This window comes from Emys orbicularis, chromosome 13 (genome assembly GCF_028017835.1).
Source record: "Emys orbicularis isolate rEmyOrb1 chromosome 13, rEmyOrb1.hap1, whole genome shotgun sequence".
Taxonomy (NCBI): domain Eukaryota; kingdom Metazoa; phylum Chordata; order Testudines; family Emydidae; genus Emys; species Emys orbicularis.
The window spans coordinates 38,063,523-38,087,951 of NC_088695.1; the positions used below are offsets into that span (position 1 = coordinate 38,063,523).

The 24,429-nt window shown below is 39.3% G+C and overlaps 1 protein-coding gene across 6 annotated transcripts in view; it reads left to right on the forward strand.

Annotated features, from left to right (window-relative positions):
- The window catches only part of LUC7L3 (LUC7 like 3 pre-mRNA splicing factor), a 42,256-nt gene that overhangs the window by 15,574 nt on the left and 2,253 nt on the right, over positions 1–24,429 (forward strand). For 3 of the 6 annotated variants that reach the window (XR_010561824.1, XR_010561825.1, XM_065415450.1), the window contains exons 2-10: positions 1,701–1,767; positions 4,051–4,090; positions 4,504–4,648; positions 6,275–6,352; positions 6,432–6,536; positions 10,152–10,313; positions 12,269–12,552; positions 14,456–14,616; positions 23,144–23,337. Coding sequence is in view for 4 of the 6 variants with exons in the window: in XM_065415450.1 (XP_065271522.1) it covers positions 1,701–1,767; positions 4,051–4,090; positions 4,504–4,648; positions 6,275–6,352; positions 6,432–6,536; positions 10,152–10,313; positions 12,269–12,552; positions 14,456–14,616; positions 23,144–23,304 (1,203 nt within the window). In the remaining 2 variants the exon portion in view is untranslated. Of the gene's footprint in view, positions 1–1,700; positions 1,768–4,050; positions 4,091–4,503; positions 4,649–6,274; positions 6,353–6,431; positions 6,537–10,151; positions 10,314–12,268; positions 12,553–14,455; positions 14,617–23,143; positions 23,338–23,389; positions 23,572–24,429 lie in introns of those variants that run through there. The other 3 variants (XM_065415448.1, XM_065415449.1, XM_065415451.1) reach the window with 3 other exon arrangements.

Sequence of the window (24,429 nt, forward strand, 5' to 3'; positions counted from 1 at the left end):
GCAGAGAGAGCACAGCTGCTGCTGGCATCCTGAAGCCGCCTAGTCCTGTATGCTGGTAGCCTAGGTACTGCAATAGTTCCTGCCAAAGTTATCGCTGACTGGCATGGGAAAATGTCGTACTATGGAGGAAGAAATAAGGCTGCCATCCCTAGAAATCTCTGGAAGAGGATTACAGAGCACCTCCATGAAAGTTCCATTGAGACCTCTCAGAAGGATTCAGTGGACGTCCCTGTACAGAGGCTCCCCAACTTACGCAAGCGTTCCGTTCTGGAACGCCTTGCGTAACTCGAATTTTCCGTAGGTCGGAAACGTATATCCCTACCATTACTCCCCCCCTTCCCCCCCCCAAAAGAAAAGGAAAGGAAAACCTCCTATTTCTACCTTACGGAACTTTTTCCATAAGCTCGGATTTGCGTACGTTGGGTTTATCTAACTCGGGGAGCGTCTGTATAAATAAGCTGTTTTTCATGACACCCCCCCTTGCCTAACTCTACAGAGAAATGAAAAGCAGATAAGTGCTACCTCCTTTGTTGTACCGCTACCTCTTCTAGTACAAATAAATTAATGAAAAGTCAATAACTGTCCTGTTAAGTTGGTTGCACCATCCCTGTAATGGGAAATAAATTTACACACTTACCTGAGATTCTGTCCCCTGCATCAGGCTCACCCATGCTCCACTGATTGGACTGTGGTGGAGCCTCAAACAGGTCCTGGCTCACAGCATAGGCCAGGGGTTCTCAGACTTCTGTATTGGTGACCCCTTTCACACAGCAAGCCTCTGAGTGCGACCCCCCCTTATACATTAAAAACACTTTTTTATATATTTAACACCATTATAAATGCTGGAGGCAAAGCAGGGTTTGGGGTGGAGGCTGACAGCTTGCGACCCCTCATGTAATAACCTCACGACCCCCTGAGGGGTCCCGACCCCCAGTTTGAGAACCCCTGGAATAGGCGTATCCCCTCAACTCCCCAGTCACATGTCCTCTATCCTCTTCGTCTTTGCCATTCATGCCAGGGGCCTGTGACTCGGGCTTCTCAGAGGTATCCATGTTGGCCTATGGGGGTGTGGAGGTCTCCACCAAGTATGGCATGTGGTTCTTCGTAAAAGCATCAGGTCTGCAGACTGATATCAGATTGACTGTCGGCCTCCCTGGCATTTTGATACACCTGACGCAGTTCCTCTGCTTTCACTTGACAAGGATGCTGGTCCCTTTTGTACCCCTTCTGCATCCTCCATGCAATCTGCTTGTAGATGTCCACGTTTCTGTTTCTGCGCTGTAGCTGTGCTTGTGTAGTCTCTTCTCCTCACAGGCCCAGGACATCCACTGTCTCCTGTCTACTCCAAGCCAGAGCATGTCTAGAGCGTGTAGCCAGTATGGTCAGCTGGCTATTTATAACAGCTATTTAAGGATGAAGGAAGATACTATTTAACAATAATATAAAGGAATACAGAATGGAATGGAAAAGAGAATTTATCCAAGTACATGGGGTAGTCAGGAAGGCATGTCATTTTCTCTGCTGCAGCCAAGTAGCATACGTCTGTGCGTTCTGTCTTCCAAGAAACTTTGTAGACTGCACAGAAATAAGTACAGAAGGAAGTTTCACTTTTTACCTTAGAATGAACATATGATGTGATTAATTAAACTAGTGCCAAATAAGAAGAAAAATAGTTATTTTTCTCTCTCTCTCTCTCTCAGGTTTGTAAATACTACCTTTGTGGTTTTTGTCCAGCTGAATTATTTACAAATACCCGTTCTGACTTAGGTAAGTGTTCCGTTTGTGTGGGGTGTGTGTGTGTTTCATTCACTGTCATTAAAATTAAATTTAAGATATGTCATCTGATAACCCCCTCCTGCTTCCAGATTAGTAGTTACGACTGACCTTTTCTCTGACATGGGATATTCATTTTCTTTAGTGTATATTCTGTCAACACATTGTAAAACTATTTTTTTCAGGTCTGCCAGTAACTTGATTTCAGCAATAGCAATGTTGATATAATATCATGGATAGACTGCATAACCAACGAAAAAGTTTTGGAGATTATTGGAACTCAGCAAAATCTAGTCAGATCTTATGAAAAGAGAGATTCAATTTGCAGGGTACATTTTCAGAAGTTCAGCAGGCAGTGCATGTTTATGGGCACTGGAAAGTAAAAAGTTGATGGCAGAAAAACACAAGGCAGAAAAAGAAGATCTTGGATGGCTGATGTGGTATCCTGGGTGGGTCAAAAGGACTATTCATCCACCAAGAGATTAGCAGAGGATCATGCAGAAAGGGCTACAATGGTTGTAAATCTCCAGTAATGGCTACACCACAGCAGAAGAAGATTTTTACAACACTTGCTCCATCTCAACCCCTTTCCCACAACTAATATAAAATTAGGCTATGTGTACACAGGAAAGGAGTGTGTGAACCCCCTTTCCCCCCCGAGTATAACCTAAAACTCCTCAAGTGGGATACTCTTATTCTCATGTAAGAGTGTCTTTTATTTTTATTTATTGGTTTAGCTTATGTTGATTGAAAAGGGATTAAGCTAAACTGAAAAGACATTCTTATACCAGAATAAAACTATCCAAATCAGGGGTGTTATCAATATAGCAGTAAAAATTTCCTGTGTAGATGAAGCTTTAGATGGAACCCTTATCTGCCTTCGTTCCTCTGATTCTAAACTTAAAATCAAATTCTTTGAATCTGCTGCCAACTTTATTATAAAGTTAGACGTCTGGCCAGATTTTTGGAGACCATAAATTACTCAAATGAAAATAAAAACTAGCCTTTTTTAAAAGAGCCTTAGAGAACTAGGCTATTTTAATCCTGCCAGGACATTTTTGAAAACGTTGTTCTGAAACATGCTTTTATTTTGTGCTGGAGATTCAGTGAATTTCCATTCCATTTTACACTTATTACAAAATTCCTATTTTTTCCTTTTGTTAGTCTGAGAAATGTTACAGCATTTTGGTGTTCTTTTTTAAGATAAATTTAAAAAAAAAGTTCCAAACAAGTGAGTGACAATGTAGGTACAAAAGGCCAGTTTACGGAGAGCTTCATAAAAATGCATCAGCTTCACCTTTATGCTTTCCTGAGACACTTTAGAAATGTTTCCTGTATCATGGTTAAGGTTAAGATTCTGCAATGGATATTTTTAGTAAAAGTCAGGAACAGGTCACAGATAATAAACAAAAATTCACGGAAGCCTGCGACCTGTCCCTGACTTTTACTAAAAATAGTCATGGGGTGAATCGGACAAACAGCACTGCCGGGGGCTTACAGCTCTTCCAGTCCCACCGCTGCCCCTGCAGCAGGAACTGACCGCCACTGCTCCAGCCCTGTGGGTGCTGACCCAACCCCAGCCACTTCTTCAGCCCTGGCGCCGCTGCAGATAGCTGCTCCCATCCTGCTGCAGAAGAAGTCACAGAGGTCCTGGAAAGTCTCAGAATCCGTAACAGAATCATATCCTTAATCATGGTGCTTATGCTGTTTTTGCAAGAAGGTCAGGAGGACCTCCCTCATACTTCTAGCCCAACGTTTATAAGCTTACCTGGGATGTGGGAGACTGTTGCTTCAAGTCCCCCCTTGGCCTGAGTGGGAGAATGTATTTGAACCAGGGCTCTGCCACTTCTCAGGTGAATGCACTAACCACTGAGCTCTGGAATATTCCAATATGGTGATTCCTTAATCTGTACTGTGAAACTGTTCCCCTGTGGATAAACAATAAATTCATTGAAGCAGGAGGACTGGATCCTGGGTTTCCCACTTCCCAGGCGAGTTCTGTAGCCACCAGACTACAGAATCATTTTCACGCTTGTGTGCGCTTTTTCTCTCTCTCTCTGGCTCAGTAATTTGGCACCTACAGGTTTTGGTGGCAGCTGAGTGGGGGTTTTGTGAACCCCAGTGGAGCCTGATTCTGGGATTTATGTGCCTACAGTGGCAGTTAGGTGCCTAAGTCTTTTTATGAACCTAGCCCCAAAAGCATGCTGACTAAATCCTCCAAAGTTTTGGTGTGGCTTTCCAGAGTGTGCGCTAAGTCTTGCCTTGCTTTATTTTTAGGTCCATGTGAAAAAATTCATGATGAAAATCTGCGTAAACAGTGAGTGTTTAAGTTGTTTTAGCATAAGTTAATGTAACAATTATAATGGTTTAATTTGTTCAAATTGGCATTCATAAAACCAACCAGACAAGAAGAAAATAATAATTTAAGAGCAGCTTCATATATAAGCTGTAAATCATTTACCTTGTACTTTTCATTGTCCGTTCCTTTATGAAAATTAATTTAAAAATCACAAAGTAATTTAAAAATTAATCATAGAAATGTAGTGCTTGAAGGGACTTTGAGGTCATCTAGTCCATTCCCCTGTTCTGAGGCAGCCCCAGTGTAATTTAAAAAGTTGTAATTTTTGCTGGAGCGGTTAAAGCATAGCAGTTTTTTACATGTTTGTCACACCTCTATATTACAGAATGACACATGATCATTCAGTAAAAAACTTTGTGTATTTTTATCAGATATGAGAAGAGCTCTCGTTTTATGAAAGTGGGCTATGAAAGAGACTTCTTGCGGTATTTACAGAGCTTACTTGCAGAGGTAGAACGGAGGATTCGAAGAGGGCATGCTCGTTTGGCACTGTCACAGAACCAGCAGTCATCAGGTGTAAGTACAAAAGCCTACATTGAAGCAAAGAATTGTTCTTCAAAGTGGACTCTGAATGTGGGATGTTCACTATAATGTGAATTTGCTGCTTTCCAGAAGGTTCTTATACGATTTACATGTTACTGGTTACTGTGACCAGAAGAACTCCACTTCCCTTTTCTATAGATAACTGCAGCTTTTTTCTCTGTGCTCAGAATGATTTCTGTTCTCACACACACTTCCCCTGTTCCTTTTATGTCGTTAAATAACTAATTAGCAGGGTAGTTGTTACTTAACAAGGATGATGGACTTGTCTAATGGAAGGCTCTTCCTGTTAAAAATAGCATTTTTAATTGCACTTGTAACAACAAGAGTGAATTGCAGATTTTAATGGGTGAGCCTCCTTTCACTGTACTCCAGAGAGACAGTCAACCTGCATCCTTCTAAATTAATACCAAAAGTGAGGTCTGAGTTCTGCTTTGATAGGACTCTTAATTTCCTAATGTTTTCCACAAAATATTATTCTCAACCAAGGGAAGCCAAATTCAGTACCCTGGATGTCAGAGGAGATTTGCATTCCTATTTGGACAGGGCGTTTAGAAAATCAGTTTGGCCTGGTCTACACCTAAAACTTAGTTGACCTAGCTACATTGCTCATGACTTTGAAAAATTTCACACCCTGTGCAACATTAGGTCAACCCAACCTCCACTGTAGATGCAGCTTGGTTGACAGAAGAATTCTTCCGTCAACCTAAGGTACTGCCTCTTGGGGACAGATTTACTACAATAATGGAAAAAACCCTTTGTTGCTGTAGCAAGCATCTATGCTACAGTGATGTATCTGAGCACTGTTAACTGTCTCACTGTAACCTTTGTTCTGTAGACATACCCTTAGACTTTTTTATAGCTTTGGGGAATCGGTGTAAAGGGAATGCCATTGCCATTCAACTTATGTCTAAGTGGATTACCCTCTGTTTTACCTTGTTTTTGTTTTACATTAGCTAGGCTAACAGTACCTAAGTGGCTTGGGACATTCTCTATTAGGCTCAAGGCAGTGTCAGTGGCATGCCTCGATAACATTTTTATCTTAGAAGTGTGTAGGGCTGCTAACTGGAGTTCTGGACAGATATTGACTCAGCACTGTTCTCTGAACTTGGCATCTACATATGATGCTTATTTTGGGGGGATAATTTGGTTCCACCTTCCTGGAAGCTGTACTCACTGTTCATGAGATTTCCCCAAATAAAAATACACAGAGTAAGAAGCATTTGAAGGACATTCTCTGCAGAGAGTGGTATATGGCTGTCAGCTCATGCTCCACCCTGCTGTTGCTGTTCTCAGGGGTCAAATGTTAAGAGTTAGGGGTATTTTGCCATTCTTGTGCTATCAAATTATAATTCATGAGTTACAATTGTGTGTGATGCCTTCAGAGAAACAGGATTATAGGTGAATAAATTTCCTTTTTCTCCCACTAAGTGAAAATACAGCATGTTACAGCACTTGGACTACTCTGTACTTGGATCTACTCTATTTATCTGATACCAAGTATGTAATTATAGAGAAAAATATTAATAGGTGTGTAGTTTCTTAAAAACACACATTCTTAATCCTTTGATTAGGGACTGAATTATTTTTTTTAATATTTAGCAGGCAGCTGGACCTACTGGTAAAAATGAAGAGAAAATTCAGGTCTTAACTGACAAAATCGATGTACTTCTACAACAGGTAAAAGTCACCTTCTAGCACAACTATTAATCAAATGCTCAGATTATAAAATCCTGACAGGATTTTTATTCTCCTTTAGATTGAAGAATTGGGTTCTGAAGGAAAGGTGGAAGAGGCGCAAGGAATGATGAAACTTGTTGAACAGTTAAAAGAAGAGAGAGAGTTGCTGAGGTCTACAACTTCAGTAAGTAAAAGCTGTGCGGGCTCTGTTAGGGTTATTTCAAGGCTCAGTGCAAAAGTAGAACCTGACCGTATAGCCTTGCCCCTTATGTAATCAGAGGATTTAAAAGTTACAACAATCCAGTTACTGCTTTCTTGTCGAATTTCTGTTTCTCACATTAAAATTTAACAGGCTGAAATCCTGCCCCTTATGAGAGCCCAGCCTGTATTTCACACAATACATTCATTAATTTAAAACTTCAATTAGTCTTAGTCAATATCATGTACTTTGTTAGATAATTAAATCTTGGATTTAAATTGTAAACTCATTTAGATTAGTATTCTTTGCCAAAACTAAATTGGCATTGGGAATTTATGAATATGTATTGGTAATTTACAGAAGATGAAACATCAAAGATGCTTATATAGCTAAAAAATTAGAAAGTCAGGAAACTTATTCTAAGTTAATGTAAAAATGCAAGACCTCAGAAAATGAAGTGTTACATTTTTTTTGACAAGTTTCTAACATGCCCATCTTAGCATTGCTTGGGCCAAAACATCTTAAATTTGAGAATATTTTCAAGCCCTCTTCAGAAAAATGAAAACACTTGCATCCATCTTCAACTTGATCATGTATTGTTGATAGGCTAGTGAGCTAGTCACTGTCTTCTGTACCCCCTGGGGGCGTGCATCACACACTTTAAGAAACACTAGTTGAGATCTTCATAATATGATGCTGCCTTTGTTTCCTGCATGCATCAAGGAGCAGTGAGATAGTTTAAAATGTTTGTATTTTAAATTATCAATGCCCATTTTAGTTGGCACCCACTGAAATGAATGAAGCAATTCACCTCTCATAGCTATCGTGCTGGCACTCTGAAAAGACAGTCAGACATCACTGAATCAGTTAACCTTCAAAAACATGGCCAGAGTGTTTCTTCTGAACCATAACAGTTTAGAGACTTACTTTTTTTAAATGAAAACTGAGACTCTAAAGTAATTGAAGTTTGACTTCTGTCCATTGCCACCTGTGACCCTCCCCTACCCCACCAGTCCTTTTGCACCCCTCCAATGGGACACAAACCATTTTAAAGATTTTTAGCGGAAGTCAGAAATCCTGCTTGAAATGGAAATATGGCTACAACCTTTATTGTGGTGAAGACACTTAACTCTCCATAACTGAGAACTTTCTTGCTAGCAATGATTAGTAAACCAGAGTCTGTTCAAGGATCTTTAGGTTCCTGGCTGTCAGCAGCTTCTCTTCTTTAAATCTCCCCCATGACTGACACTTCTCAGGGAGTTTCTCAATAGATAATCTCTTGCTTTTCTCTGTAATTATCTTCTGAGCTACTAGACTACTTGATTCCTGGAAGCTCACATGTTTAAAGCTGGACCTGATTAGAAACGGTTCTAGCACCAGAAAGAAATTAGAGGAGATATTTCCTCTAGCTTGTATTTGAAAACAACAAAAGCAGTTAATTTTTCATAAGTCTTCCTTGTGTGATGTTGCATTTACACTAGTTCAGGGGTAGGCAACCTATGGCACGCGTGCCGATTTTCAGTGGCACTCACACTGCCCGGGTCCTGGCCACTGGTCCAGGGGGCTCTGCATTTTAATTTAATTTTAAATGAAGCTTCTTAAACATTTTGAAAACCTTATTTACTTTACATACAACAATAGTTTAGTTATACACCTCTATCTCGATATAACACGACCTGATATAACACGAATTTGGATATAACGCAGTAAAGCAGTGCTCCGGGGGGGCGGGGCTGCGCACTCCGGTGGATCAAAGCAAGTTCAATATAACGCGGTTTCACCTATAACGCGGTAATATTTTTTGGCTTCCGAGGACAGCGTTGTATCGAGGTAGAGGTGTATATTATAGACTTATAGAAAGAGACCTTCTAAAACCGTTAAAATGTATTACTGGAATGCGAAACCTTAAATTAGAGTGAATAAATGAAGACTTGGCACACCACTTCTGAAAGGTTGCCGACCCCTACACTAGTTCCTAAATCACTTTCTTTAATTCTAATAGTCTTGTTTGCAGAAGTCAGAGGAGCTGCCATCACTTAAAACCATAGCATAGTTCAAGAAAGCTATAATTCAGGAGTTTATGGAAGTCTTTTCAAAACCTAGTATGATTCTAAACCCTCATTACTGCAAAGTGGATATGGCATTAATTTTAGTCTTATGTTTGAGGCAGTTGTCCAGAAAAAATGATATTGGCCATAGAAATGTACAGTGCATGCTTCCCTTACTTGTCAAACAATCTGAGAATAATGCAGAATACCTGGGGCCTGGTATTTGGAATGTGATATTAACATGTCCTGGAATCCTTTAGGGCCTTAATGTCTTTCCAGATCTGTATATCAGATATCTGTCTTGAAATTCATAATACATATTGAGAATTTTCCTATCTGATTTCCTGAAAACTTTCATTTTTGTCAGAATTTCCCATCGTGCTTTAGTTCTTGCCAAACCTTGTTCTCCCATTTTTGCACCCTCTTGTGTTAAACTTTGAAATCTTGAAGCTCTTAATTTGTTCTCATAAATTTTTCCTTTTAAGAATTTAAATGATATGGTTCACATTCAGATGTGGTGTAGTGGATGCAACTTTGTTGAAATCAGTGGCAGTACACCTCCTTACCAGGCTTGAATTTGACCCCATCATCTTCAGAATGCTTTGCAAATACTAACAGCTCCTCACACATTCCTGTGAGCTAGGCAAAGGTTTATCTCCATAGTTTTTACTGTTGGGGAAAGCTGAAATAAACAGGTTAAATGTCTACCGCCAGATCACAGAAAGGAGCTTTTGTTAGAAGTTAGATTAGAACTCAGTAGTAGTCCCTTGCTCCAGAAGTGTGCTCAGACCAGGATTTTTTGGCTCGTAAGAGTCAGAAGCAGAATGTACACAGGAGAACGTATTAATGTTATACAGGAATAATCACTTGGATTTGGGCTGTGAATTCAATGTAATGAGATTTTTGGTAAGTTTATGTCACAGTATGTCTGCTTTGATATATTTATTATACTTTCCCCACCATTCTCTTAAAAATGAAGGTCTACCTTGAAAGCATCAAACCCAGCTTCCTTTCTCTGTTTCATTGCGGGGCCTGTAAATGTTTCTTCTTCTTGGGCATTCCATTGTCAGTCTCCAAAGTTTTTGTCATGTAGTCAAAGGTCTCCAGCAGAAAAGTGGGGCCTGGTTTTGTCCTTTGCAAGGTAGAACTAATATTGAATATTACCATGAAACCAGCTCTAGCAGCGGGTAATAGGCATTGTTTCTTTGATAGTGAAGAAGATATTTATTTCCCAAGTTCCACAGTTAAGTATTTACTGTAAAGTGCAGACTGCCTTTAATCTGTGGAAAGTATTGAGTTAGCATGTTTAGTCTTGCAGTCTGTGGGAATTTGGTTTTTTTACTTATTTTTCATATTAGGCATAATGTGTAGGCTACTTCATAATAGTGCCAAATTAAAGCAAGTAATTATAAGCTCCTTTTTAAAGCTGAAATTCGTAATTTCACAACACTAGAAGAACAGTTGATAAAGTAAGAAGTAGTAAGTCTGTTAACTGGCTCCAGGTTAAAACTTCTCTATTGTTCTTTGCTCTAACCACTATCGTCTCTTCCAGACAATTGAGAGCTTTGCAGCTCAAGAAAAGCAAATGGAAGTTTGTGAAGTCTGTGGAGCCTTTTTAATAGTAGGAGATGCACAGTCCAGGGTGGATGACCACTTGATGGGAAAACAGCACATGGGTTATGCCAAAATTAAAGCTACTGTAGAAGAATTAAAAGTGAGTATAACTTTTGTAATTTAAAGGTAAAGTGACATTCTTTCTATATAAACTATTTAAGAACCAAATCATTAGCAGAATCCTTACATACATAAACTCAGGTTCTCAAAATCCATTTGTTGGCAGCCAAGCATTGACAGATTTGAATTATTTAAAGGTGAAAGGTAATTTTAGCAGTGGCACTTAGGCTCCGAAGTGCCTAGGTCCCTTTTGAAAATGGGACTCAGACTCCTACATCACTTATGTGCTTTTGAAAATTTTACCTAAAGTACAAAACAAAAAATGAAAATCAAATTAAGCCTGGATTTTTGTGCTGAATTCCCCCACTAGCCAGGCTGCTGAAGGTATTCAACACAACATGGTTTCAATTAACTTTTTAATGAAATTTTTCTTTTTTGGTGAAATGCTCTTGGTATATTTCCTGGTTCACACTGGTATATCCCAGTGTGCATTATCCTGAATATTACAAATATATGGATTAAAGTATTCACTGGAATAAGTTAATTAAAATATTCTATGTTCATTCTTTTATGACAGCCCCCAGACAATTGCGTACGGTTCTTCCCTATAGACAGAACAGAGTGTGACCAGCAAGCTCTTTTCAAATACATGAGATCTCACTGCAAAAATATCTTGCATCTACTCAGGGACGCACTATAGTGAAACGTTTGGAGTGATATAAAATAACTACAAGAAGGGAGTTTTCATACCTAACAATTTTTTATGTACAATATCCAATTTACAAGGATACCTGTTTGTGTGTTTTCACTTTAATTGAAATATGCTAATCACATACAAACATAGAACTCCTGACATTAGCAGGGTGTTGTCGGAAACTTGAAATCAATATAATGGCAAGCAATTGGGGATGCACCATGGAACGGTAGCCTTGAGTTGGCGTTAGGCTCCTGAGAACTGAAGCTAAACTCTACTGCAACAAAACTCTGAGTTTATGAACTCCAACAGAGTTTACCATCATCCTGGTGAAACTTAGAAGAGCCACTCAGCTGGAGGCTGAAATATGGGATATAACCAACTTTAGTTAGCTGTTTGGAGTTCAGAAAATTTGAGGATGCACTATTAAAATATTTTAAAATGAGATACCTAATTTTTCCGTTCCCATAGGTTGGATGTTTTAGGAGGAATGTAAATTGGGTAGAATCCTAGAGTGAGCAGTTAGGCCAGATCTACACCACAATTTACATCAGTATAACTATGTCGCTCACAGGTGTGAGAAATCCACATCCCGGAGCAATGCAGTTATACTGATCTAACCCCACAGTGTGTAGACAGCACTATGTCAATGGGAGGGCTTCTCTCATCGACATAGCTGCCACCTCTCAGAGAGCTGGATTAACTACGCTGATGGGAGAGCTGCTCCCATCAGTGTAGTAGCATCTTCACTGAAGCCCGACAACAGCACAGTTTCACTGCTGCAGTGTTTTAGGTATAGACCTGCCCTTGTCTTGTGTTTTTTGTACTGTCGTTATCGTGTGTGTGTATATGCTTTTACAAAAATAACTTTAAGAAAAGAAGTAACTTCAGAGGGATTTATGGTGACATCTTAAATGTATTAAAGGTAGATCTTAAGGTTTTTCTTGTCAGAACCACAAAATAATTATATTTACTCTACAACTTGGATCTCCTCCACAGATCCTCAGGTATCATCCTTTTCTTTCTGCAAAGAATACTTTGTGGGGTCCCCAAGTCTTTTTTAATCTTAAATATTAAGTACTGCCCAGGTGAATGAACCATCCTGATGAACAAAGGACTTGTTCAGCTGACTTAGAAGCGCTATTAAGCAGGTTATGCTTTGGTTTGACGATTAAATGTAACCCATTGAAATCTAATATGTCTCCTCACCCTTTTATAGCGGTTTAATGATGTTGAAGAGTTTCTTCTGAATAAATTTTATCTTCATTAAATCCTTGCTGTAAACACTTCTTTTTTGTAAGGAAAAGTTAAGAAAAAGAACTGAAGAACCTGAACGTGATGACAAGTTAAAAAAAGAGAAACAAGAGCGAGAAGAGAGAGAGAAAGAGAGGGAGCGTGAAAGAGAAGAGAGGGAAAGGAAGAGACGACGTGAGGAAGAAGAAAAGGAAAAAGAGAGGGCACGTGACAGAGAAAGACGTAAGAGGAGTCGTTCCCGTAGCAGACATTCAAGCAGAACATCTGACAGAAGATGCAGCCGGTCACGGGACCACAAAAGATCAAGAAGCAGAGAGAGAAGGCGAAGCAGGTATCTTAATTAGGGACCATTGACTTTTCAAGTGAATTTATAATGGCATTCCATGCACGTAAGAACCTCTAAACTATATGATTTCAGGCTTCTGTACCTGTAAAGGAATGGTTGCTGTAAAGAATTTTGTTGGCCGATCAAGACAAGGACCTATGCTAACTTGATTGCATTTCTCTGTTTTACTGTTTGTAACAACTTTTGAATACCACAGCCAGTTGATTCAAAAAATTCAGGGAATGTTCTAGACATCTCCTGTACCGACAGAAAAGAAATAAGAATTGTATGGAGAATGGGGGCACACAGAAGCCCTAGTATGGGGGAAGAATGTGGGACGAAGGTATGAGTAGAGTGGAATTGGTGGGGGGAGAGGTGGACTGAGCCCCTGGCATGGGGTGGTGTTGCATGGACTGTTTGAAATAGAGGGATATGAGAGAGTAGCACAAAGGGAGCTTGTGGGAGAGAATGAAGGAACACAAAGAGCCCCAGGTGTGTGTAATGTACTCAGCCTACTGATGCAACAAAAGCCTTGTGTACACTTACGGTGGTGTGACGATTACAGGCGCTACACCCCACAGTGAAAGGCAGACTGCGTCCACACTTGTCACTGATTTGTAGCTATGTGTGGCAGTGAAAGAGCTTTTCTCCACTGCCTCCCTCCTGCCAGAGCCTTTTTCTGTGGCAGAGAAAGCCTCTGGCAGTGAGACACTAAACTGCTAAAAATAGCAGTGTAGATGTGTAGGAGGCACTACTTGGGAATGCAGAGAGCTGCCATGTATGATATATGCCCTCAGGTTCAGATGTGTAGGCCACTCTACTCCCCTCAACCGTGCCTCACTATCTACACTACTGTTTATACCTATGCCAGCTGGGCATGCAGTGGGTGTAATCTACATGCCACTTAAGTGTAGATGTACCTAAAGTTTTGCCACCCTTTAGTGGTATATAACTGCAAAATTTTTAGCCTTATTTATGAAAACACTGAAGTTTCTCTGTATTTGTAGTTTTGGAACATAAGGAAGTACCATTATCTCCCTTTTACAGTTGGGAAACTGATGTACACAGAAGATACATGACTTGCTTGAGGTCATACCGGAAGTTTGTAGTAGAGCATAGCATTGAACCTAAGTCCTCCTAGTCCTGGGCTACACCATAACCACTGAACCAGGCTTCCTTTCTGATGTTCCCCTCAGTTGATCAGAAACTGCTAACCCTATAATGGAATCGGCTGAATTCTGTAGCTGTAGATGGCAAATTTCTTTACATCACTTTGTATTGATACAGTACAAAAATAAAACAGGAGGTGCATTGAAACCATTGAACAGAATATGACTTTGGACAGTTGATCTAAAAATATGGAATCAGTTAGAGGAAGCTCTAGAATCATCACTTGATGAAACTGCTCTTCTATCAGGTCCAATATAACCTCTCCAGAGGTGGACAGTTCTTGCTGTTTCAAAGGATGAATCAAAAGAGAAACTGCCATGTATTAAAACTCACCGCCATATTGGAAGTGGATGAAAACATCGTGATTTTATATATGTTGATGATGTAAGCATGATAGTTGACATACACTTCCATCATAAAGTTTAAGTATTAATTTTTTTAAAGCTCTGATTTAAAAATCAGTATTAAAGCTTTTCCTGAGAATTATTTCTTGTAGCTGTGGATGTTTGAAGAAGGCAGAGAAGGGTGGACAGAGAACTTGTAAAGTACTGAAAAATGTTCCTGGAAGGAAAGAGTTTATAAGAAAGACTTGATATTCCTCATAAATATTAAACCTTTTCTTATAAGCCGGCATAAGAGCAGAATGGTTACCTGGTGGCAAATTAATGAAGATTTTTTATTTTGAGTTGTAAATGACAGCTGATATTTTCTGTCTCTTTCAACTACTTCTAAATGTAAGGAGCCGAGATCGACGAAGAAGCAGAAGCCATGATAGGTCAGAAAGAAAACATAGATCTCGCAGTCGGGACAGGAGACGATCAAAAAGTCGGGATCGGAAATCATACAAGCACAGAAGCAAAAGCAGAGATCGAGAACAAGACAGGAAATCTAAAGAAAAAGGTTAGTTTATGTGAGATCTTAAGACATGCAGAACTGATGTTACCCCCGAGACCTGTCCTTTCAGTCAAGGACTGAAAGATCTCTTAGGATCCCTTCAGAGATTTGTAAGCAGCCCGTATGTGTCGCTACTACATGACTTTGAGACACACTTCCCTTTCTCTTCATATCCTCCTGCCTCCTTGCAAAATGTGTGTTTCGCCTACTTACCTAGTGTTGTAATTCTCAAAGAAAAGCACACTACTGTGCAGTTCCCAAGCATTTTAGCCCCTTGACACCTGCTGGCTGTTTGGCTTTGGAAAACCCCACACATCATTCTAACTCTCTAAATATATTTGATTACATCTTCTACTGCTGCCCTTAGAAGCGAGTTCTCCTTATTACTCTTGGACACTTCTGTAAATCTTAACTAGCTTCCCTCGTTGGTATGTATTTTGTTTTGGGTTTTTTAGCTGGACAGTCTTATGACATCTTCATTTTCTGTACACTTCAATCATATCCTCTTAATCTTCTTTGTCTAATAAACATAACCTTAGTTTTCCCTAACTTCTGAGACCTTTCAGCGTCGTGGCCTGCATCCGTACCATCTTAGGTTGTGATTCCATCAGATTTCATAAATGAAGCAAGATCTGGTATATACGGTATATGGGGAATCTCGAAGAAACGCCAAATTGTTCCTCAGAATTGTTTTATGGCAATACATGCTACGTCAAGTAATAAAATTAATGTTTAGAAGGTGGCTCTCTTCCCTTTGAATCAGTACTGATCCAGTGCTCCCAACACAGTCTGTTGTTAGATTGGGCTATGCTGCCAGAGGTTCCATCATTCATAAAAGATGTAAAACTGGTCGTGACCACTTGTGAATATGAAAGATGCATAGTACTTTTCATAATACAAAGGTGTTAATTCCATATCCTGGCTAAATTCCCATTTTTAATTTTCTCTGCAACTTCATTTGGATACACTTCCTGATCTAAACCGTTTTGGGTTGCTGTATGCTTTCAAACGGCTGGCACATTTCACAATAGAGATGGCTTCATTTCAGTGGTGGGTAAAATGATTAATATATATCTATAAAGTACTTGGAGATCCTCTGGGGTGAAAGGTGCTATATGAATGTGGATTATAGGTTAGCCTATTTGCCCTGCTCTAATTTTTCCCATTTCTTCAGTAGACTCTGGATTGGTTCTCAAAATATGGATAACACTTCAGATGTTTTTTTGCCTGACTTTTTTTTTTTTTTCTAGGCCAGTATAACCTTTCTGTTGTATACTGTGATGCGTTTCATTTGGTTTCCTCTCCACTCTGTTCTGCTTAGTTGTAAGCATTCTGCAAGCTTGTATTCTTTGCTGCTTGCTTGTTCACTGTTGCACGTGGTCAGATCTAATGCTAGGCCTGTAATGCATACTCGCTTGTAACTTTCTTACCTCCTAATATGTCTATTATTTCATTGACCTAGATTATAAAGCAGATTTTTGGTATTCAATTGGAGGAGCCCTCTTTAATCCTTCACTAATAGAGTGTGTGTGTGTGTGTGTGTGTGTGTGTATACTTATAACTTTATACAGTACTTGCTCAAATTGTTTCCATTATTGAGCTCTCAATTAGGTTTATAGCTTCACAGTTCTTTTCTTTATAGTTTTATAAATAGGGGTGTAGTGATTTCATTGAGTTAAATTTTCCTTCTGGTCATCTTTTTGTTTGCTACTTACTACCTCCTTCCCCCAGGACTGAGAACATACATAAGAACGTAAGGACGGCTATACTGGGTCAGACCAAAGGTCCATCTAGCCCAGTATCCTGTCTTCCAACAGTGGCCAATGCCAGGTGCCCCAGAGGGAATGACCGGAACAGGTAATCATCAAGTGATCCATTCCCTGTTGCCTATTCCCAGCTTCTGGCGAACAGAGGCTAGGGACACCATCCCTGCCCATCCTGGCTAATAGCCATTGATGGACCTATCCTCCATGAATTTATCTAGTTCTTTTTTGAACCCTATTATAGTCTTGGCCTTCACATTATCCTCTGGCAAAGAGTTCCACAGTTGACTGTGCGTTGTGTGAAGAAATACTTCCTTTTGTTTGTTTTAAATCTGTTGCCTATTAATTTCATTTGGTGATCCCTAGTTCTTGTGTTATGAGAAGGAGTAAATAACACTTCCTTATTTACTTTCTCTACAACAGTCATGATTTCATAGACCTCAATCATATCCCCCCTTAGGCATTTCTTTTCCAAGCTGAATAGTCTGAGTCTTACTAATCTCTCCTCATATTGAAGGGACACGTCCAATTCCAATATATCTTTTTTGAGATGGGGTGACCACTTCTGCACACAGTATTCAAGATGTGGGCGTACCATGGATTTATATAAAGGCATTTTCTGTCGTCTTATCTATCCCTTTCTTAATGGTTCCCAACAATCTGTTTGCTTTTTTGACTGCTGCTGCACATTGAGTGGATGTTTTCAGAGAACTATCCACAATGACTCCAAGATCTCTTTCTTGAGTGGTAACAGCTAATTTAGCCCCATAATTTTATATGTATAGTTGGGATTATATTTTCCCAATGTGCATTACTTTGCATTTATCAACATTGAATTTCATCTGCCATTTTGTTTCCCAGTCACCCAGTTTTGAGAGATCCTTTTGTAGCTCTTTGCAGTCTGCTTGGGACTTAACTATCTTGAGTAGTTTTGTATCATCTGAAAATTTTGCCACCTCACTGTTTACCCCTTTTTCCAGATCATTTTATGAATATGTTGAATAGGACTGGTCCAGTACAGACCCCTGGGGGACACCACTATTTACCTTTCTCCATTCTGAAAACTGACCCTTTATTCCGACCCTTTGTTTCCTATTTTTTAACCAGTTACCACTCCATGAGAGGACCTTCCCTCTTATCCCATGTCAGCTTGCTTTGCTTAAGAGCCTTTGGTGAGGGACCTTGTCAAAGGCTTTCTGAAAATCTAAGTACACTGTATCCACTGGATCCCCCTCGTCTACATGCTTGTTGACCCCCTCAAAAGAATTCTAGTTGGTTGGTGAGGCATGATTTCCCTTTACAAAAACCATGTTGACTCTTCCCTAACAAATTATGTTCATCTATCTGTCTGACAATTTTATTCTTTACTATAGTTTCAACCAGTTTGCCCGGTACTGAAGTCAAGCTTACCAGCCTGTAATTGCTGGGATCACCACTGGAGCCCTTTTTAAAAATTGGCGTCACATTAGCTATCCTCCAGTCATTTGGTACAGAAGTGAATTTAAATGATAGGTTACAAACTACAGTTAGTAGTTCTGCGATTTCACATTTGAGTTCCTTCAGAACTCTTGGGTGAATACCATCTGGTCCTAGTGACTTATTACTGTTTAGTTCATTGATTTGTTCCAAAACCTCCTCTAATGACACCTAAATCTGGGACAGTTCTTCAAATTTGTCACCTAAAAAGAATAGCTCAGGTTTTGGAATCTCCCTCACATGCTCAGCCGTGAAGACTGATGCAAAGAATTCATTTAGTTTCTCTGCAATGGCCTTATCGTCCCTGCGTGCTCCTTTAGCTTCACGATCATCCAGTGGCCCCTCTGATTGTTTAGAAGGCTTCCTATTTCAGATGTATTTAATTTAAAAAAAATTTGCTATTACTTTTTGAGTCTTTGGCTAGCTGTTCTTCACATTCTTTTTTGGCCTTCCTAATTATATTTTTACACTTCACTTGCCAGACTTTATGCTCCTTTCTATTTTCCTCACTAGGATTTAACTTCCACTTTTTAAAGGATGCCTTTTTGCCTCTCACTGCTTCTTTTACTTTGTTGTTTAGCCATGGTGGCACTTTTTTGGTTCTCTTACAATGTTTTTTAATTTGGGGTATGCATTTAAGTTGAGCCTCTATTATGTTGTCTTTAAAAAGTTTCCATGCAGCTTGCAGGGATTTCACTTTTGGAGCTATACTTTTTAATTTCTGTTTAACTAACCTCCTCATTTTTGTGTAGTTCCCCTTTCTGAAATGAAATGCTACAGTGTTGGGCTGTTGTGGTGTTTTCGCCGCCACAGGGATGTTAAATTTAATTATATTATGCTCACTATTATCAAGCGGTCCAGCTATATTCATTTCTTGGACCAGATCCTGTGCTCCACTTAGGACTAAATCAAGAATTGACTCTCCTCTTGTGGGTTCCAGGACTAGCTGCTCTAAGAAGCAGTCCTTTAAGGTGCCAAGAAACTTTATCTCTGCATCCCATCCTGAGGTGACACGTACCCAGTCAATATGGGGATAGTTGAAATCCCCCATTATTATTGAGTTTTTTATTTTAATAGCCTTTCTAATTTCTCTGAGCATTTCAAAGTCACTATCACCATCCTGGTCAGGTGGTCGGTAATATATCCCTACTGCTATATTCTTCTTATTAGAGCATGGAATTACTATCCATAAAGACTCTATGGTACAGTTCGGTTCATTTACAATTTTTACTTCATTTGATTCTATGCTATATTTCTGCCACTCCCTCACCGGCATGACCTGTTCTGTCCTTCTGATATATTTTGTACCCTGGTATTACTGTGTCCCATTGATTATTCTCATTCCACCAAGTTTCTGTGATGCCTATTATATCAATATCCTCATTTAATATGAAGCACACTAGTTCACCCGTCTTATTATGTAGACTTCTAGCATTTGTATATAAGCACTTTAAAAACTTGTCACTTTTTAGCTGTCTGCCATTACATAATGTAATTGAATGGGACTTTTTTTCATTTGACTTTCTCATCAGATCCTACCTTTATTTTATCATTTTCCATCCTCTCCTCCTTACTAGGACATAGAGAATCTCCATTTATAGATCCTCCCCTAAGGGATGTCTCTGTCTGAACCATGTGCTCCTCCACACCTGTTGGCTTTCTCCCAGCCCTTAGTTTAAAAACTGCTCTATGACCTTGTTAATTTTAAGTGCCAGCAATCTGGTTCCATTTTGGTTTAGGTGGAGCCCATCCTTCCTGTATAGGCTCCCCCTTTCCCAAAAGTTTCCCCAGTTCCTAATAAATCTAAACCCCTCCTCCCTACACCATTGTCTCATCCACGCATTGAGACCCTGCAGTTCTGCCTGTCTAACCAGCTCTTCATGTGGAACTGTAAGCATTTCAGAGAATGCTACCATGGAGGCCCTGCACTTCAATACCTAGCAGCTTAAATTTGGCCTCCAGGACCTCTCTCCTAACCTTCCCTATGTCATTGATACCTATGTATACCATGACCACCAGCTCCTCCCCGGCACTACAAGGTCTTTTCAGCTCCTGGTAACCTTAGAAGTGTAATACTAGATTTGGGGAAATAAATGATCTGTTCAGTAAACCATCATAGTATTAATAAACAGAATAGGGCTGTGGAACAGGGCTATGATGCACGTTTTTCCAGTAGAGGGATACATGCACTCTAAAATCTAGAATGAATTCTGCATTCACTGCAGAGAGCAGAGAAGTTTATTTTGCTGGGAGGTAAAATGTTTCTAAATTTTACTCCACCCCGTTTTGCGAGACTTACATTACATGGATAGGGCACATCAGTATTTAGCTTTGAAGGTCCAAGCAACAGAGTTGCAATAAATAGAGACACTGTTAATGTGATTTCAACTGTCAGTGCTCATTTCTTGGGCCCAGAAGCAACACTCCATCGTCTGCAGCTGCTCCACAAATGCCACCTTTTTCGATGTCCCTTAACAATCTGTCCTTGAAGAAATCGTCATGTCGTTGTTGTGTTTCTTCCTGCGGGCTTGCAAATACCAGAGGATCATGCATCCTGTATTTGCAACATTCATGAGCACGGGGCAGAGCTATGCAGTCTTGGTGCCATGTTGGATTGTGGGATTTTTTTTAAAGGTGTGAAAATTAAGGGATGTGGATAGCATTATGGGATGCCAAATGTTGCATCTCATAGGGGAACTTGACCCCTAGCTCCCAGAGATCCCTGCACAACTCATTCCACAACACCTTGTGAAAATTTGCCAAAAGGCATTATGCTGGATGGTGGCACATGACACAGTGGAATACCTACCCATGGTGCATCACGCTTTGCATTGACACAAGCACTCCTGGTGAGTTCGCACAGCACTGATGCAAGCAACTAAGTATGCACACGTAGGAGCAATATACAAACTTCAGCAGCTGTACGCCAACACAGCTTTCGTCAACCAAAGGTTTTAGTGTAGACATGGCTTTAGTCTACTTTGTGTGCATGCACAGTGTGTGTTGTGGATGCTAAGACTCCTGCCATTTGAATTCTTGCTCTTTTTTGTGACTTTACAGTAGTTTTCATAGTTACTGTGGGTTAGGATTTTAAAGTGAGCAGCAAGGGTTGGCTGAAAATAATACTTATATGGTGCCTTTCATCTTGAAATCTCAAATTGCTTTACAAACATGAATTAAGCCCCCATGCCACTGATGGTTTTTGAAGCTGCAAATATTCACCCAGAAATATTTGTGCATCCATTCTGTCAAGAAACAACCAATATTAGGTGATCTTACCTGATGAATCACAACTAATCAACATAAATCATATAGGGAGCCTATAAAAATCTACAGAGAACTATTTGTGATCTATCCACAATAATAAATACAATGTTGTGAGATAATTTTGAATAACTGTGTTGAAGGAACTTACTTTACTGTCTGCTTGCAGATATCACTGGTGCTGAAGGAAGCTAAATTCATTACAGATTGTTACAAATATTTGCTCAGTTCTAGTTAGCAAACTCCAGGAGCTATGATGTAATTTTCTTGTTCTTCAGGTCCTCGAAGACGGGGGTTCTTTGTATAGCTTCATCTTTCGTACCACAGGTTAATGTTTATATCTTCCGAAAAAGTTCTCTTTCCTATCTATCCAAACGCAAAAAACTGCACACTCTGCACATCCATAGGGCTATTATCTATCATATCTACATAGGATAGAAGATCAGATTATTGGACTGACTGCTAGTCCTCTGCAGGGAAACAAGACTTCTGTTCCTCAGTGGAGCTATGTGTTGTGCATCAGAGATACCTATAAGGCACAAAGAGAAGACTTTTCAACAAGGTCATTTAGAGTGCAATCCACCTGAGTAGCTACAATACTGAGGGCAGACAGATATGCAACACTATCAGAAGACTTCTCCAGTTACCTATTTGGACATCACTAAATGCTTTTTCCAAGCACTATAGGCAGGATGTGCTTCTTCAGTTCCAGTGTTTTGTAGGCAGTTGTCCTGCCTCTTGTGGGTTTGATTTTGGCCGTTTTCCTTGCTGTTTGGTGGTCTGTCCTAATAAAACTGTTGTGCAAACTTTCTCTGTGTAGATATACTAATTCTTTCTTCAAACTTAACTTTTTCACTTTTATGTCTTTTAAAGTGTAGAATTGCTATGCCAATCCAGATGTGCCACCTTGCAAATAGCTTTCTTGGACGTTTTTAACTTGTTTTATGTATTTGGTTCTCAGCTGCTTGCATATTAATCCATCTGAGGGACAGTCAATGTTCTTGTCTGTATACTGATGTCCAAGAATTTGTTTTTTCAGTCTCCACCTATTGGGCAGAAGGTTGGCCCTGTGGTTTGAAGTGATACAGGATAAACTAGTATGTTTTGTTTTTAAATTTACTCATTATTCAGTTTATAAACAATACGGATTTTAAACTTCAGCTGTAAATGCGTGAATATTTTTTTTTCCCCTACTGGAAAACTTTGCTGCTTCCGTTACATTTTCTTCACTCTACCTTATGATTGTAGAGGAAGAGAAAATACCAATTTTTCAGCAATATATCCAATTCTTTATTCACCATTCACCCTCCTAGTTCTTGAAGAAACTGGGGTCCCATCAATCTGTTGCTCATTTGTTTTGTAAAATAGTGCCTTTATATCTCTAGCAGTCTTTCTTCCCCAAACTTTTATCATTTAAAGATGAGGGATTAATAACATATCTCAGACAAGCACCATTACATTTTGTCCTGTTGAAGTTGACTTTGGTATTCCCTTTGATTCTTATTTTAAACCTAGCTAAGTTATGGTTGCTTGTTTTTCCTGGATGTTCATTTATTTTCTTCCCTCTGTAACAATGGTTAATAACAGACTGAATAGCAATGCCTTATTATCCCTTCATTCTTTTTGGTTCCCTTTTCAAGAACCAAGTTTAATAACCAGTGCGTAGCCTCCCTTGGCACACGTATCTCACACACACAAAATCTATTCAGAGCATAACACTGAATCCAGTGGTAAAGCAGTCATGAAGCACATCCACATAAATCACTGTTCATTACACTTTTTCCCAATTTATATATCTCAAGGTAAAGTTGAGTAATTGTCACACTACTGCTATGCTGTCCTTCCTCCTTTTCACCACTTTTAATTTTGCTTCTTTTTATTTTGCCCTCTGTTACTCTAAAGCCTATGCCTATAACTGTGACTTTGTTACTGTTTCCAATTTGAGATTGTCCCACCTCCTGTGTTCCACTCCTCACATGTGCAATGTGTTTTACTTTGAAATCCATGGTTAATGTCTTCTTTCATGGCAGAAAAGAGGGCATCTGATGATAAAAAAAGTAGTATGAAGTCCAGTAGTCGAGAAAAACAGAGTGAAGACAGAAATACAGACTCGAAGGACAGTGATACTAAGAATGAGGTCAATGGGACCAATGAAGACATTAAATCTGAAGGTGACACTCAGTCCAATTAAAACTGATCTGATATGACCTCAGATCAGACAGAGGTAAGTGCATTATTTCAAACTTTGATTAGGGCTTTTTGTTACTGTTTAACAGTGCAGCGTAAGTATGCACAGATGAAGATGGAGCTAAACCAAGTAAGAAGACATACTAAAGCACCTTCTGAAGGAAAAGACAGTGTAGTCCTGCAAAACATTTTGAGGTACATTGTTTTGTCTCAGCTATTTTGTAGCAGACTCATGCCCCCATTAGTGTGCCTCTTTGGAACATATTTGTAATATAGTCTCCATAGAAAATTTAATTATCCTTTTTTTTTATTTTTAGGGATTTTATCGTTTTTTTTAAAAAATTGAACTGTTTTTGTATTTAAGTCCATATTGTGTTGGTACATCAGCAGAAACATTTGCTTTAATACTTAATATTTCTGAGGCACATGTTGGACTACTTTGTTTTTATATAAACTGCTAGTATTTCTTTGTCAAGGATGTTTCTAGTTTTTTTTTGCTTTATTGCCTTGCATTCTAATGCAGTTTGTTCTGTAACTCGAGAGCCAGTAGCATTGGATTGATGGAAGTGTAGGGTTTATGAATTATTGCAGCTGACTACCATACCTCACACAGCGTTGGTGTTGTGAGCGGCCCATGAAAAGCCAAATTAAAAATCAAGGATTCAGTCAAACTAAGCAGGTACTCATGCCAGGTACTCCTTTCTCTACCCACATCCATGTTTGAATGCTGTTGCCTGTAATCTTTAAGCTTACTGTTGTGTTTTTATTTACAAGAAAGTGAAAAGGATTTTTTTGTGTATTGTGTGAAAACTATAAATCTGATGTTAACAGAATGGAATTTTCTTTCAACTGTGTGTAGGGATGCAGTGCTGCCCAGAATTAGATATCTTTAAGAGTTTTAAATGCAATAAATACTACATAATAATCGCCTTGTTACATTCAATGCAATTCAAGTCTTTAAGAGGTATGTGTTTAATATTTCCTACTGTGTAGGAGAATTTGCAGTCAGCCATAGTACAGAGCAGTATAATGGCTGATTCCAGACTTGTAAGGCAAATGTAAATACAAAGGCTGATGCCTAAAATTTTTAATATTACATGGCAAGGATGTATGCTGACAATTCTCATTA